General features: G+C 39.6%; 2 protein-coding genes across 7 annotated transcripts; both read right to left on the bottom strand.

Moving 5' to 3' along the window:
* Window positions 1-1,042: 1,042 nt before the first annotated feature.
* LOC106596263 (protein Z-dependent protease inhibitor) lies at window positions 1,043-5,336 on the bottom strand. 2 transcript variants are annotated; one of them, XM_014187641.2, is made up of 5 exons: window positions 5,131-5,336; window positions 2,502-3,125; window positions 1,734-2,010; window positions 1,473-1,611; window positions 1,043-1,329 (listed from the first exon to the last, which is right to left on the bottom strand). In XM_014187641.2, exons 2-5 carry the CDS (start codon window positions 3,094-3,096, stop codon window positions 1,132-1,134), a joined length of 1,209 nt encoding a protein of 402 aa, XP_014043116.1. In that variant the 5' UTR covers window positions 3,097-3,125; window positions 5,131-5,336; the 3' UTR covers window positions 1,043-1,131. The 2 variants fall into 2 exon arrangements, with proteins under 2 accessions (XP_014043116.1, XP_014043074.1); XM_014187599.2 differs by having other exon boundaries at window positions 1,464-1,611; window positions 5,131-5,283.
* A 69-nt stretch (window positions 5,337-5,405) lies between these two features.
* LOC106596382 (ataxin-3) lies at window positions 5,406-16,232 on the bottom strand. Of its 5 annotated transcripts, none has more exons than XM_014187704.2 (11): window positions 16,083-16,231; window positions 15,402-15,566; window positions 15,264-15,308; window positions 8,277-8,362; window positions 8,083-8,149; window positions 7,897-7,984; window positions 7,662-7,797; window positions 7,300-7,484; window positions 6,944-7,100; window positions 6,754-6,809; window positions 5,406-6,662 (listed from the first exon to the last, which is right to left on the bottom strand). In XM_014187704.2, the coding sequence occupies exons 1-11, from the start codon at window positions 16,104-16,106 to the stop codon at window positions 6,610-6,612; spliced, it is 1,062 nt and encodes a 353-aa protein (XP_014043179.1). In that variant the 5' UTR covers window positions 16,107-16,231; the 3' UTR covers window positions 5,406-6,609. The 5 variants fall into 5 exon arrangements, with proteins under 5 accessions (XP_014043179.1, XP_014043213.1, XP_045572197.1 ...); XM_014187738.2 differs by having other exon boundaries at window positions 7,315-7,484; XM_045716241.1 differs by lacking the exon at window positions 16,083-16,231 and adding an exon at window positions 15,828-15,846.
* Window positions 16,233-16,351: the final 119 nt, after the last annotated feature.

Raw genomic sequence — 16,351 nt, 5'->3', positions numbered from 1 at the left:
TCATAAATTTATGAGGCTGGTTCTTTCTGCAGAAAAGCTACATATTGTTTTTACAGTTTTGATACTTATGACAATGTGATACTTAATATTCTGGCACATCAGCATGTCTTTGTTTATGAAACCATACTGAAGTACAATTTCACGAAATGCCCCACATCTGTCATTTTAACAACTGTCCTCCTTTAAAACAACCGGTTACAATATTATTACTTGTGTTTTTTTTCCCTCTGTGGCCCTAATATTCTATCATTTTATATATAGCCTTATAGTCTATGGGAAACTGTAAATTATCTAATGATAGCAACATAATCTAAAAATTATTTTTTATCCAAAATCATTGAAATTAATGATCACAAACGTTTAAATAATGACAGTGGGTCTAGTTATGTGATAACAATGTATAGTGAGCAGTGAAATAACTATTGGTTTCCATTTGTGGTGACTGCTGACTGACATTAGGGATGAGATTAAATAGATCCTGGAATTTAGCCTGGTCTGGAGCAGGCTAGCTCCACAGAATAAATCTCCATGGTAATTTATACCATAACATATCCTCCTGCCCCCTATCCATCTTTAGTGCAACCGGATTACGGATCAATTGAGCCAGGATCACCAAGATATCCTGGCTTAATCCCTTATCCTAGTTTTGTGCAACAGGCCCCAGGTCTTGTCTGCTACATGAGCTAAAGGACTGCAGGCGCATCAATACTGAACGAGTCAGAGCAAATAACTACTCTGTCCAGCTTGATTCCTCCACCGACTGCAAGGCCCAACAGTACAGCCAGCCAGGAAGTCTGTAATAAGTTTCCTGCCACCCCACATTGTGATCACGTGGTTTGAAAAACATTATTAGAAACTACCAGGGTCATATACAGTCATTGGTAACCACTCAGCTTGAGCAGAGATTCTTGCTGGAATGTGAGTCTGAGTTATGGAATGTTGGTCATATTTGCTTAATTTCTAGGACAATATGTGATTCATGGATTCAGGATTGAAATGTTCATGTTATTGTTAGTCTATATTAGGAAGATCCCCAAACCAGTTGAATGAGTATCTGTTCACCTTTAATACATACAAATGAAACATATTACATGTACAACACCTCTCCAGGCACCAAATGCACTGTACTCATTAGACTCCGTTTTTGGTGGGGTCAGTCACTCGGCCCATGAACAACAAGCTGTTAGTGGCCTCATGGTAGATAAAAAATAAGAAGGGTCGGTTGACGATGAAGGAAGAGGGTAAGGAGTATCCAATAATGCCGCTTTCTGTGGCAGCGGCTGCAGTGGTGCCTCTCTCATCCACCTCGATCACTGCCTTGTGCAACACCTGGAACCACATTATCATTGCAATAATATGTTATTTGTTATTTATCCACAGTGAGTAATAAAGTTATGCATTTCTCAATTGATACAGATGGAAATTGGTTAAGGCAAGTTTGGCCTGTTAATCCAAGAACTGACCTCAGATACCTTTAGGCCTGGGTCTTTGCTCAATTTAGTGAGGTTAGCGGTGTCATGGAAGATACTGGATATACCCAAATCTGGTAGGATGTTGTGCATGGCGTAGGATTGCTCCATCTTGAACTTGGGCAGTTGAACTTCTAGTTTCCTTTACAAAACAAGGAACTTTCATACATAGGAGAATTGGTATTCAATACGAAACACCTCTTAGAAAACCTATGGAATTTTGCAATGTTTCACCACAAAATACACATGACGCTTTCTGTTTACCTTTCTTTCAGATTTTTTATCCAGTTGAGGAATCTCTCAGCTGTGATCTCATCATCTATTGTGGTATAATCCAGGCCTTTGTTGGGTAGCAGGATAAGCATTGAAACACCATCTCGGTACGGCAGCTTCAGCACCTTGGCATTCAGGGAAAAGTCGTCCATTGTATAGAACTTATCCTCCATTCTTAACATCATAGGCACCTGGACAATATTGTAGTTGTCAATATAGAAGCGTTGAATTTCTGTGTGGTTGGGATTGAAGGGCATCTGCCATTCACCTAAATTCCAAATATGACAAAGCATATTTATTGGAAAGCAAAACCCACTGGGCACAGACGTCAGTTCAATGTCTATTTTTTATTTAAATTTGATTGTGTCAACTAATGTGAATTTAACGTGAAATCAACCAAAAAATGTCACAATGCCAATAGATTGGGTAAAAAAAGGGCCTTTTTGTAAATCCAATCAGTTTTCCACGTTGATTCAATGTCATCATATTGCATTTTTAAAATTTTTTTTAAATGACATGGAAACAATGTTGACTCAACCAGTTTTTGCCCAGTGGGAAGTGTTATTGTTGCATTTTAGCCAATGCAATTAAAATTTGAAAGTGAAATGTAAAACACAACATCTTGAAATAAGATATACTGATGGGATGCAATTATGATAGACACAAGTGAAAACTAAAAGTAATCAAGTCAAATGTAACGTTTCTTAAGTGTTACAGTGGAACTGTTAAATTCAGAGAATGCATGACATAGCTGCTCACCCCGAAAGAAAATGGTGTTGATGAGCATAAGTTGAGTAAGTGGATCCAAGTCAGACACCATCTCCTTGACTCTGTTATCAGTCTTTCTCATTATGTAGTCATTGATCATGGAAACGCTAGCTTTTGTATTTGCAAAGTCCACATTGTTGATATCAGCGTTGAAGAATTTCTTGATCTGGTCACTGTAGTCACTCTCTACCTCAAACTTTAGGCAAACAAAGAAGGTGGTGCTCTGGTCCAGTTTCAATGATTCATCTTGTGTGATGTTCCCTTGGAGTTGCTGGAAGAGTTCTGGAATGATGTCTGGTTGCTTGTCCCGATCTAGGTGGGCTAGGTTGAGCCCCTTCACTATCTGGTCTCGTGTGGGACCCTGTGCTGCCATGGAGAGGGTCGCAAAAGCTGTGGATATGCTCAGGGGTGAGAAAAATATGTTATTATCATGGTAACCAGCAATCTTCCTGTAGAGATTCATGGCAAAGTCCATGTTCTTGAAGGTCAGGTCTGTGATGTTGGGGCTCTGCTCTTGAGTTTGGTAGACAGGGGTGAGGGTCCAGACATGGGTCAGGAGGAAAAGGAGTCCCACCTTCATCATCATAGTTCTTTGATGAGTTATGTGATCACAACCTGCAATAGTATTTACAGTGAGGTCCAAAAGAATTTTGACAGTGAAATGTTTTTGTTTTTTCTCTGTACTCCAACACATTGAAATGTATATTATATGAATGAACCATTTAGAAACTACAGCACTTTTGTACATAGTCCCCCCATTTTAGGGAACTAAACATATTTGATCAAATTCACTTATCGCAATGACTACATCAAGATTGTGACTCTACATACTTATTTGTTTTGGTTGTGTTTCAGATTATTTTGTGCTCAATAGAAATGAATGGTAAATAGGGGTGAGTGGGGTAAACTGAACCATTTTTTACATTCAACATCACTCCATCAAGGTAAATATAGTATTCTTTATAACAAATATATCGACATATATTTCAGGATGTTGTGTATCCCTTAAAATAATCAGAATTCATGTAAACATTCATTTTGAAAACATAGCTTGTCCAAAAAAAGTGGTCTCTTGGCACAATTTACCCCCAGCCACCTACACATTTCCGTAGTGAACTAAATATTACCACTACCATTTTAAAACCATGTCTATCTTTATTTCCCAAACACAATTCAACACAATCAGAATCACTTTGTGTCTTTTAATCATTTAAGCATCTTTTAACACAGGCTTAACACCTAAGAAATACTTAGTACTTTTTGAAACACTTTAAAAATAGACCAAGCCCTGTTGTATCCCAGTGATAATGCCTTGCATTACGCCTGGGAAGAAAACACTTCAACTTACCACATAACCCTTGGCTTAACTTACAAGGCAAACATTTTCACTATATTAGTCCACACAGCTTCTAGGATGCACTTTCATGTTAGGTTTAGGACCTCATATTGAAGCTTATAGAAACCTCAACTGACGTATAGAACAATCTTAAAATGATCTACTTTGATTTAGATACCAGCATCATGAAATGTATTTGAATAACCTAACTTTTTACCTAACTTGCTTTCTTCCACAGATTCCATAAAATGATGACCTCTTCCTATAATTTTGTACATAGTTTCCCAGAAACAAAGGTGTCTCAACTTACACCAACCACTCTGCCCTAAAGTATTGTCATTTGAGTCACTTTCGTAATAGAATGTTTATTAACACTTCTACTTTAATGCGGATGCTACCTTGATTACGGATAATCATGAATGAACCGTGACTAACATTGAGTGACAGAAGCATTATTTTCATAACCCACCCCCAAAATTCTAACATCCCATTATAGATAATGGTTTGAGGATAGCATGTCTTGGGGGTATGATCTTTGTGCCTCTGTAACTTTCTCACTCATCATTATTCACAATTAGGTGTTCAGAAACATATTCTATTCTTATTTACAATAAAATAGACTACAAAATGACAATTACATTATTTACCATTCATTTCCATTGAGCACAAAATAATCTGAAACACAACCAAAACAAACTGCAAATGCATCCAACAAGTTTGTAGAGTCACAAGCTTGATGTAGTCATTGCGTGGTAGGAATATGGGTCCAAATACTTAACTTTTGACTACTTTTATACATAAGTGAATTTGTCCAAACACTTTTTGTTCCCAAAAATGGGGGGGGGACTATGTAAAAAAAAAAGTGCTGCCCACCCAATATAGACGGAAATACCCTCAAATTAAAGCTGACAGGCTGCAGTTTAACCTCAAAGTATTATTTATTTCAAATCGAAAGTGCTGGAGTACAGAGCCAAAACAACAAATGTGTCACTGTTCAAATACTTTTGGACTTCACAGTACGTCATGTTTACAAGTCTTCTAGACAAATGGCAAGATATTTGTTTGGTGATCAATGCATTGCATCAGAGCTCAAATAAAAAGTACACTTAAGACAGTAAGGAAAAACTTATATTTAGTAATTTCAGAACGAATGTCAGCTAATTTTGTTAGCTATTTAGGGGGCTTCAACATCACAACTCGCAAATAACAACTCTCAACAATACATGCAACACTGTATATACATATTCTTACAAATAGTTGCATACATCTCAAAAACAGACCTACCTTTCAGCCTGGCTATCAGAAAGGTATTTTGTCAAAACACTCCATCTACTATTTGGGGAGACAAAGTGTAAGTGTGCCTTCAGGGTTATCTATTAACCATGGGTTAGGTTTACTCAAACTGGTAGTCTTATTTTAGTTTCTTTCCAAATGAAAGCAAATTTGGTACTGACAATTGATGTACCCACTTTGAAAGGTGGACATGATTCAACTTAAATTAGGACAAGGATGTAATTAAACAATTCAGCCATAGATCAATGAAGGAAGATTCCAGAAGATTTCAGTAGGAGCAAATATTTTATTCCTGGAAAGAGAACTTTTAGATACAGCAAATGAAAGAGAATGATGTAATAAAATGGTGATGTGGAGTATAACAAACATCTGATTGTTTAGTGCCTATTGAAGAATATCAAGAAGTGAAATTGATGCAATCATTAAAAAAACTAAAAGCATTGTGGCACCGCAACTCTAGTTCAAATTTAGCTCTCAAATAAAACAAGAACAATTTCAAGAAAAAGGGAATGAAATCATGGAATTTCCAGAGAAGTCAACTTTGAGCACAGCTCAAACTCTACATGGGATGTGTAATACATGCTTTGGATTAGCGCATCCAAACCGGAAAATTCCACGTAAATACGATAATTGTAAACAGCATTGATCATGTTATCACTGTATTAAAATAGCGTGTCTATACTACTTCAAAAGAAATAATAAAAAATGACAAAACCATGACTAAGGAGTTTAAACCAGGGTGGTGGTTAATTAACTAGCTAGGGCAAGTCGGATCAGCCCTTTAAAATATATATATATATATATGTTTCTTTAGAAGATGCAGTAATACAGCTAAAAATGAATTCACCTCACTACTGGATATAAATCTATTATTTTATGATTTTGGGGGGGGGGGGGTGACCACTTACAAGACCCAAGTGAAAGAAGGCAAGGGACTATCATGGTCTCTACCTCTATTGAACTAGTGGTCCCATGTAGCACTCCCATACTGAAGGCTAGAGGATTATCCTAGGTAATTCTTGGTTTCCTCTCTCGTAACACACCTCACCATTTTGCCCATCCACCCACCAAACACACCTCGGCACGGTAGGCTCCATTAAGACCCCTCCCAGCGGAAAACAACAAGCGTAGGAATAAAAAACAAACCACAAATTAGAAATACAAGGCGCTGTGGTAGAAAAGCCATCACAGACTTGGAATAACTGCATTTTAATTCTTTATCGTCGCTCTTCCCGGCCTCAGGTTCAAGTCTGTGTTAGGGTAGACTAGCACCTTTTATTTATTCTTTGTTGTTATTCTCTTCTCTACAACCTGTCAGCGAACTAGCCAAGGGAGGTGTGCCAGCCTTCTGACCGGCTATACGTTCGCTTATGGGAAGGGTTAGAGGAGGGGGTAAGGCTGCCCCATGAAGGAGGTACCAGTCGAGGCAGGTAGTAGTCAACGTAGGCTTTTCCTGGAGCACCCTCCACCTCACTGGCTGCATTTGGCTTGTGCATCTTCCTCTGTGCCACTCTTCCCGGATCCTGGAAAATGTGAGGGAAGGGAGGATGCTCAGAGTTTAAGTCTCAACCTATTAGCTCAACATATTACTATATGAGCTCATTTCCCCCTTACCTGTGCTTTCTGTTGGTTGTTGAGGTGAAGTGGGCTGAGCCAGCTGTTGGGACTGTCTGTATGGTAAACAGTGGATCTACAGGTTAGCGTTGGCTAGTCTGGTTATTTTTTGGAACCACACACACACACACACACACACACACACACACACACACAGAATAATAAATATTCCAGATGATGCAGTGCTTACCTGTCAAAGTAGGCTTGTCTCCTCCGTCGCAGTTCCTCAGCTGAGAGTTTCTCACTCAGAGGTGCTCCTCCTGTAGTACTCCCTGGTGCCTGGCCGGACGATGTCGTTTTAGCAACAAGTCCCCCTTTTGGCATTGACGTATTGCTCATTACTGCCCCTAGCCAGACACACAGACAAATTACTCATTTTAGTGTTAGTTTGGGGATACTTTTATCATATTGCCATACATGGTGCAAATTCAATAATGAATTTGTTAGCAGTCTGTTTATATACACAGGTCTAAACCAGGATATGTATCAAAGCGGTTGTGTGTGTGTGTGTGTGTGTGTGTGTGTGATTTTGTTACGGTTGCTTACCCAATAAAGCCTTACCCTGCATGCTGAGCTGTATGGCCCTGCGAAGATCAGCCTCTTCATCCTCCACCTCCATTCCCTGTCTACTCAGGGCCAGGGCCTTCCTCAGCTCCTCCTCATCCTCATCCACCACCCCCTCTACCACACCAGGGCCTGCTTCCAGCACACTACCCTGCCCTGATGATCTACTGCTCAGGGTGAAAAGCATTGTCAGTGTCTCAAAGGGGTTCATTCTCTCCCCTTACCAACTAATGACTCTAGAGGTTAAAGTTCAAGATGCTGCATGAATCTGACAGTATGAGGAAATGGTGGTAATTTGCGGTTTGGCGAAAACTACTGTCACTCTGGAGGCCTCTTCCTCTTACCCCATGCCACTACTCGACTGAGCCTCATCCTCTCCAATCAGCTTGGGTCTCTGTTGCTGCTGCACCTTCATGATCCCCAGAATCTGCTCTGCATCACACTCCGGGAGATTTCCTCGGATCACAAATATGGAATACCCTACAAGAAGACAGGCCTTTGACCAACAAGCTAACTTTGATAAATCAACAGCACAAAAATGTAAACACTAAAAAATATGAACATATCAGGTTCTTTTACCTTCTTGTTGTAACTGTGCAAGGAAGAGGGCTAGGTATGTGTCTGATATAAGCTCTGGTCCAGTCAACAATGAATTCAAATTAAACCACTGCAATGACAAATCTGGTTAAATCAGCTGGCTATATCAACTGGCCCAAAATGTCTGAAGGGAAATCAATTATAAATAGTAAAAATCGCAATTTATACCTGTTGGCCAAGTTTTCGTATTGTAAACCAGTGCTCCTTGTAGTTGCATATGAATGCCTTTTCATTTCTGAAACAGGAAAGAACATTATTTCAAATTTGATAGACCATGTGTGAAAAGTGAAATTTCAAGATAGAAAACAAACAACTTCATACAAAGGTTATGATGATTTGTATCACATCCACAGGGTTCTTACATTGGGTTTATCATAAGGCTCTGGTACTCTCGGCTGTTGAAGAGGATCAGCTCCAAACCCCACACTGATAATGCATTGCTGATAACCTGATGGTGAGACCACATAATAAAGTTGTCAGTGTCATCAAGAGGTAATCTTGACATATTGTAATCTATTTACTTCGTAACAGTAAAAAAAAAAAGTTTTTGTTCATCCCTCACTACCCCAATGACTGTGACACCCCCCTCACGGTGTTCATTGGGAGGAGATCACAGAGACCTGTGGTGCCAGGGCAACAACCTCTCCCTCAACGTGAGCAAGACAAAGGAGCTGATTGTGGATTACAGGAAAAGGAGGACCGAACACGCACCCATTCACATCGACGGGCTGTAGTGGAGCGGGTCAAGAGTTTCAAGTTCCTTGATGTCCACATCACCAACGAACTATCATGGTTCAAAAACACCAAGACAGTCGTGAAGGCATGACAACACCTTATTCCCCTTAGGAGACTGAAAAGATTTGGCTTGGGTCCCCAGATCCTAAAATGTTGTACAGCTGCACCATTGAGATTATCCTGACCGGTTGCATCACCACCTGGTATGGCAACTGCTCGGCATCCGACCGTAAGGCGCTACAGAGGGTAGTGTGTACTGTCCAATACATTACAGGGGCCAAGATTCCTGCCATCCAGGATCTACTGTACCAGTCTAAAGTTAAGACACAGCTACTCATTCCAGGGTTTTCCTTTATTTTTACATTGTAGAATAGTGAAGACAAACTATTAAATAACACATATGGAATCATGTAGTAACCAAAAAAGTGTTAAATTAAAATATATTTTATATTTGAGATTCTTCAAAGTAGCCACCCTTTGCCTTGACAGCTTTGCACACTCTTGGCATTCTCTCAACCAGTTTCATGAGGTAGTCACCAGGAATGCATTTCAATTAACTTCTCTAGGATAGGGGGCAGTATTTTGACGTCCGGATGAAAGGCGTGCCCAAATTAAACTGCCTGCTTCTCGGGCCGAGAAGGTAGGATATGCATAGTAGTAGTAGATTTGGATAGAAAACACTCTGAAGTTTCTAAAACTGTTTGAATGATGTCTGTGAGTATAACAGAACTCATATGGCAGGCAAAAACCCGAGAAACAAACCCAACCAGTAAGTGACTTGTAGTTTTTCTATCTAATCCCTATCGAAACTAGTGTCTGTGGGGTCATTTTGCACTTCCTAAGGCTTCCTTTCAACAGCCTTCAGAAACTTGTTTCATGCGTCTCCTGTTACTGGACAGAGAATAGGAGCTCAGTCAATCAGTGGACTGCCTGGGACCTGTGAGTTGTTTACTGCACAGGCACCCTGGCACGCCGCTCCTTCTTTTTCCTCTGTAATGAATACACTATTGTCCGTTTGGAATATTATCGAAGTTTTATGTTAAAAAGACCCTAAGGATTGATTGTAAACATCGTTTGACATGTTTCTATGAACGGTAATGGAACTATTTGACTTTGTCTCTGGTTTTGCGCTCTCGCGTAACGCCTTTGGATTAGTGATCAGAACACGCGAACAAAACGGAGGTATTTGGACATAAATATGGAGTATTTCGAGTATGGAGTATTTCTTGTGGAAGTGGGAGTCCTGGGACTGCTTTCTGACGAAGATCAGCAAAGGCAAGGGAAGATTTATAATACTAATTCTGAGTTTAGTTGACTCCAGAACTTGGCGGGTAACTGTATAGCTTGCTTTGATGGCTGAGCTCTGTACTCAGAATATTGAAAAATGTGCTTTCGCCGTAAAGCTATTTTAAAATCTGACACAGTGGTTGCATTAAGGAGTAGTATATCTATAATTCTTTCAATAACTGTTGTAAAGTTTATCAACGTTTATGATGAGTATTTTTGTAAATTGATGTGCTCATTCACCGGGAGTTTTGGTGGGAATACATTTTCTGAACATCATGCGCCAATGTAAAATGGGGTTTATGGATATAAATATGAACTTTATCAAGCAAAACATACATGTATTTTGTAACATTGAGTCCTGGGAGTGTCATCTGATGAAGATCAAAGGTTAGTGATTAATTTAAGCTGTATTTCTGGTTTTTGTGACGCCTCTCCTTGCTTGGAAAATGGCTGTGTGGTTTTTCTTGTCTCGGCGCTGTTCTAACATAATCTAATTTTATGCTTTCGCCGTAAAGCCTTTTTGAAATCGGACACTGTGGTTGGATTAAGGAGAATCTTTAAAATGGTGTATAATACTTGTATGTTTGAGAAATTTCAATTATGAGATTTGTCGTTTTGAATTTGCCACCCTGCTATTTCACTGGCTGTTGATAGTGTGTACCGCAGGTGGGACGCTAGCGTCCCGGAGAGGTTAACAGGTATGCATTGTTAAAAGTTAATTTATGGAATTTCTTTCCTTAATGCATTTGAGCCAAATTGTTGTGTCGTGAAAAGGTAGGTGTGGTATACAGAAGATGTCCCTATTTGGTAAAAGACCAAGTCCATATTATGGCAAGAACAGCTCAAATAAGCAAGGAGAAACAGTCCATCATTACTTCAAGACATGAAGGTCAGTCAATCCGGAAAATGTTAATAACTTTGAAAGTTTCTTCAAGTGCAGTCGCAAAAACCATCAAGTGGTATGAAGAAACTGGCTCTCATGAAGAAAGCACAGGAAAGGAAGACCCAGAGTTACCTCTGCTGCAGAGGATAAGTTCATTAGTTACCAGCCTCAGAAATTGCAGCCCAAATAAATGCTTTAGAGTTCAAGTATCAGACACAACTGTTCAGAGGAGACTGTGTGAATCAGGCCTTCATCGTTGAATTGCTACAAAGAAAAAAACACTACTAAAATTGCCTTTAAATTGTTAACTTGGGTCAAACGTTTCGGGTAGCCTTCCACAAGCTTCCCACAATAAGTTGGGTGAATTTTGGCCCATTCCTTCTGACAGGGCTGGTGAAACTGAGTCAGGCTCGTAGGCCTCCTTGCTCGCACATGCCTTTTCAGTTCTGCCCAAACATTTTCTATAGGATTGAGGTCAGGGCTTTCTGATGGCCACTCCAATACCTTGACTTTGTTGTCCTTAAGCCATTTTGCCACAACTTTGGAAGTATGCTTGGGGTCATTGTCCAGTTGGAAGACCCATTTGCGACCAAGCTTTAAACTTCCTGACTGATGTCCTGAGATGTTGCTTCAATATATCCACATAATTTTCTGTCCTCATGAAGCCATCTATTTTGTGAAGTTCACCAGTCCCTCCTGCAGGCAAAGCAGCCCCACAACATGATGCCTGCCACCCCCGTGCTTCACGGTTGGGATGGTGTTCTTCGGCTCGCAAGCCTCCCCCTTTTTCCTCCAAACATAAAGATGGTCATTATGCCCAAACAGTTCTATTTTTGTTTCATCACACCAGGGGACATTTCTCCAAAAAGTACGATCTTTGTCCCCATGTGCAGTTGCAAACCGTAGTCTGGCTTTTTTATGGCGGTTTTGCAGCAGTGGCTTCTTCCTTGCTGAGAGGCCTTTCAGGTTATGTCGATATAGGACTCGTTTTACTGTGGCTATAGATATTTTTGTACCCGTTTCCTCCAGCATCTTCACAAGGTCCTTCGCTGTTGTTCTGGGATTGATTTGCACTTTTCGCACCAAAGTACATTAATCTCTAGGAGACTGAACGCGTCTCCTTCCTGAGCGGTGTGACGGCTGCCTGGTCCCATGGTGTTTATACTTGCGTACTATTGTTTGTACAGATGAACATGGTACCTTCATGCATTTGGAAATTGCTCCCAAGGATGAACCAGACTCATGGAGGTCTACATTTTTTTTTCTGCTGTCTTGGCTAATTTCTTTTGATTTTCCCATGATGTCAAGCAAAGAGGCAAGGTACCCCAAAACTAAGGACTTACTAGCCACCCCTCCTCGTTGTTTATGATTTTGTTGACATGGAGGACTGATTGAGCTCATTGATTCGAGTTGAAAAATAAATGCTGCGCTTATGGAATGGCATGATTTGAGCACTACTGAAAGGTGCTATTTACATGTGAAAAATGAATGCCATATGCTGCATTTGCCTTAGGCCTATTGTTTACCTTTTTGTTGGTGACACTTTGATATCTTGATAATATGCAGCTGTTTAAAGGGCAAATACAGATGAAACAATAACGGTCGCCCCGCCTGATTTGGATAAAAAGCTGAGGGATCGGCCTGGAGAAATGTAACTACTCTCAGATTAAATAGACAGAGCTATGGCTGCAAGGACTGACCATCCATGATATAACATTATTGTTTTAACCATATGTGGCTATATGGGGTTTATTTACATTTACAATGTTTACAAACATTGAAATAAAACAAGCTTATAATTTATAAGTCTAAAGAAACTACAGATTGCCCCTTTACGTCAATCAAAAGTGTGCAAGTTTAGCATGTGTCCATTCGGCCTATGGATTCATTTTTCTTTAAAAAAAAAACGTAAAAAATTAAAAAATAAAATCAGCAAAAGATTGAGCAATAAATGCCCCACTTGTATTCCATAGGCTTGGATCCACACTATGCAGCTGTTGAAAGAGCGCATTTTTCACTGGCTGTCCACTGGTTTAAATGACTAATAGGCACCGTAAACTTCTGAATTCGACCATTAATGGGTTCAAATACACATTTAGATTTGTGAACAGCCACAATCCGTAAGGCGCAAATAGCTATATGATACTGTAGAGCAGCAGTGTGATTCACAATGCGCTATGTAGAAATCAATAATAAGTGAAATCCATATTGCCTTAGACTACACCCCTGCTGTGCACCATTGGAAGACATAGGCTTTTGTAGGTTACAGTCCAAGCTATTCCTGCTCTTTTCCCGCAATCCATCAAACACATTTAGTGTGTCATCATAGTGGTCTCTGTCTTGTGGTCAGACTCGCTCAGGTGGAACAAACTTAAAAACTTGCGCTTTTTTTCCAATGCTGATTTGAATGTCATTGAGAAAAACCAGAAGTGTCAAAAACAAAATTCACAAACATCCTTTCTGAATTTAAAAGTAATCCTCGAAGTAACCATCTAGTTTTTAAAAAGTATCTGTAATCTGATTACAATATTTTTGCTGGTAACGTAACAGATTAGTTACGTCTTGTTATTATATCTTTTGATTACTCAGTAAATATTTTCTTAACTCCATTTCTTGAACTGCATTGTTGGTTAAAAGAAATACAATGTTGGTTAAGGGCTTGTAAGTAAGCATTTTACAGTAAGGTCTACACCGGTTGTATTTGGCGCATGTGACAAATAAAAAGTTATTTGATTGGCTGCACTAACCTGGTTCAAGCATTCATTATGTAACCCTGAAGGCACTACCTGCCTAAACGGTGGTTAGATTTACACATTAAATTGTTGCAAGGATATATGGTACCAGTCAAAAGTTTAGACACACCTACTCATTCAAGGTTTTTTTCTTTATTTGTATTTTCTACATTGTAGAATATTAGTGAAGACAATTATGAAATAACACATATGGAATCACATAGTAAGCTAAAAAGTGTTAATTTAAAATATATTTTTGATTCTTCAAAGTAGCCACCCTTTACCTTGACAGCTTTGCACACTCTTGGCATTCTCTCAACCAGCTTCACCTGGAATGCTTTTCCAACAGTCTTGAAGCAGTTCCTACATATGCTGAGCACTTGTTCGCTGCTTTTCCTTCAATCTGCGGTCCAACTCATTCCAAAACATCTCAATTTGGTTTTGTGATTGTGGAGGCCAGGTCATCTGATGCAGCACTCCACTCTCCTTCTTGGTAAAATAGCCCTTACACAGCCTGGAGGTGTCTTTTGGGTGATTGTCCTGTTGAAAAACAAATGACAGTCCCACTAAGCCCAAACCAGATGGAATGGCGTATCGCTGCAGAACACTGTGGTAGCCACGCTGGTTAAGTGTGTCTTGAATTCTAAATAAATCATTGACAGTGTCACCAGCAAAGCACCCCCACACCATCTCCATGCTTCACGGTGGGAACCACACATGCGGAGATAATCCGTTCACCTACTCTGTCTCTCACAAAGACACGGCAGTTGGAACCAAAAATATCACATTTGGACTCATCAGACCAAAGGACAGATTTCCACCAGTCTAATGTCCATTGCTCGTGTTTCTTGGCCCAAAAAGTATCTTCTTCTTATTGGTGTCCTTTAGTAGTGGTTTCTTTGCAGCAATTCGATTCACACAGTCTCCTCTGAACAGTTGTGTCTGTTACTTGAACTCTGTGAAGCATTTATTTGGGCTGCAATTTCTGAGGCTGGTAACTAATTAACTTATCCTCTGCAGCAGAGGTATCTCTGGACCTTCCTTTCCTGTGGTGGTCTGCATGAGAGCCAGTTTCATCATAGCACTTGATTGTTTTTGCGACTGCACTTGAAGAAACTTTTACATTTCTTGAAATGTTCCAGATTGACTGACCTTCGGGTCTTGAAGTAATGATGGACTGTCGTTTCTCTTTGCTTATTTGAGCTGTTCATGCCATAATATGGACTTGGTCTTATACCAAATAGGGATATCTTCTGTATACCACCCCTACATTGTCACAACACAAGTGATTGGCTCAAATGTATTAAGAAGGAAAGAGATTCCACAAATTAACTTTTAACAAGGCACACCTGTTCATTGAAATGCATTCCAGGTGACTACCTCATGAAGCTGGTTGAGAGAATGCCAAGAGTGTGCAAAGCTGTCATCAAGGCAAAGGGTGGCTACTTTGAAGAATCTGAAATATATTTTGATTTGTTTTAATTTTTTTGGTTACTACATAATTCCATGTGTGTTATTTCATAGTTTTGATGTCTTCACTATTATTCTACAATGTGGAAAATAGCAAAAATAAACTAAAACCCTGGAATGAGTAGGTGTGACCAAACTTTTGCCTGGTATTGTGTGTATATACACATACACACAGTGTAATCATAAGGATCAGAATACATTATTTCACCTTATACTACATGATAGTTCACTTTGTTACTCACTTGTATAGAAAAGAAACCACTGTCATCCATGTTACCAGATGGCTGCTGCAAATACACACAAATAAAGAGCATGAACATTCTAAAAGCTACTAATAAACAACTACTGTATGTATCATAAACCCCAGACCCCTCCCATACCTGTAAAAAGGTTCTGTACTCCTCACTACCCATACCACCCTCCGCCATCCTCATCCTTTCCTCTTCATCCAGTTGATGGGCGATGGACGACAGGTCCACGGGGGTGAAATACTCGCCTTGCAGAAGGTTGTTAAGGCAATGCTGAGCACACAGGGAGCCCTCTTGCTGTAAATGAGAATGAATACATACATCAAAATTGTACCACAGACTGCTAGAAAATCTGTCAACAGCAGCTACTGAAGCTAGATATGTAACCTAGTTTATTAACTAACGTTAACTAGCCAGCTAATTTACAGAAATTACGCCAGTGAAACAACGCAAACTATAGCTAGCTAGCTATAATTAGGCCATGTAGCTAGCTAGCTTATTCACACATGTATAGCAGTTCAAAGCATCGAGGGCGCATTTTGCAATTCGCTAACTTACGTTTAACGTTATCACGTTCCCTAGTCAGCTCTAGTAAAAGTTGAGACAAGTTGGAAACTGGGACAAAAAGATAATTCAACGAACTAACGTTAGCTAGCTATAATTTAACAAGCTGTCTAAAAAGAAGGCAAAACCCTCGATATACTTCAGCTGTAAATTGGTGCAATTTAGCTAGATAACAAACATAGTTATTTTAAAACGGTCGGAATGCACATACGGTGAACTTAATAATCGAAAGAAAACAGACAAGCTTACTTTCTCATGAAAGATGGACTCCATGTTTAATTGTCCTACTAAACGTCATACTCTGACCAAAGAATGTGATCTTACCTTCGACCCTGCTGGGTTCAGGACGAAACAGCCAATCAACTCTCAGTATTCGTTTGTTATTGTTGACACTTGCCAAATTGCCTAACTGGCTAGCTAGAGTTTTGTGATACAGATAGCTATGAACAAGAATATAAACGTCTTAGTGTACAATTCGATTCATGAATACAATCTGTGTATTATATCTAGTTAGCCTT

Source organism: Salmo salar, chromosome ssa01 (genome assembly GCF_905237065.1).
Source record: "Salmo salar chromosome ssa01, Ssal_v3.1, whole genome shotgun sequence".
NCBI lineage: Eukaryota > Metazoa > Chordata > Actinopteri > Salmoniformes > Salmonidae > Salmo > Salmo salar.
This window is presented reverse-complemented; position numbering and strand designations above follow the sequence as displayed.

Coding starts and splice junctions, on each gene's coding strand:
- LOC106596263 (XM_014187599.2), bottom strand. CDS start 3,096: ATGATGATGAAGGTGGGACTCCTTTTCCTCCTGACCCATGTCTGGACC. Junction 2,011..2,501: donor CAACACCATTTTCTTTCGGG/GTGAGCAGCTAT, acceptor TTTGGAATTTAG/GTGAATGGCAGATGCCCTTC. Junction 1,330..1,463: donor CAGGCCTAAAGGTATCTGAG/GTCAGTTCTTGG, acceptor ATGTGGTTCCAG/GTGTTGCACAAGGCAGTGAT.
- LOC106596382 (XM_014187704.2), bottom strand. CDS start 16,106: ATGGAGTCCATCTTTCATGAGAAA. Junction 15,309..15,401: donor AGTACAGAACCTTTTTACAG/GTATGGGAGGGG, acceptor GTGTATTTGCAG/CAGCCATCTGGTAACATGGA. Junction 7,798..7,896: donor TGCACAGTTACAACAAGAAG/GTAAAAGAACCT, acceptor GTCTTCTTGTAG/GGTATTCCATATTTGTGATC.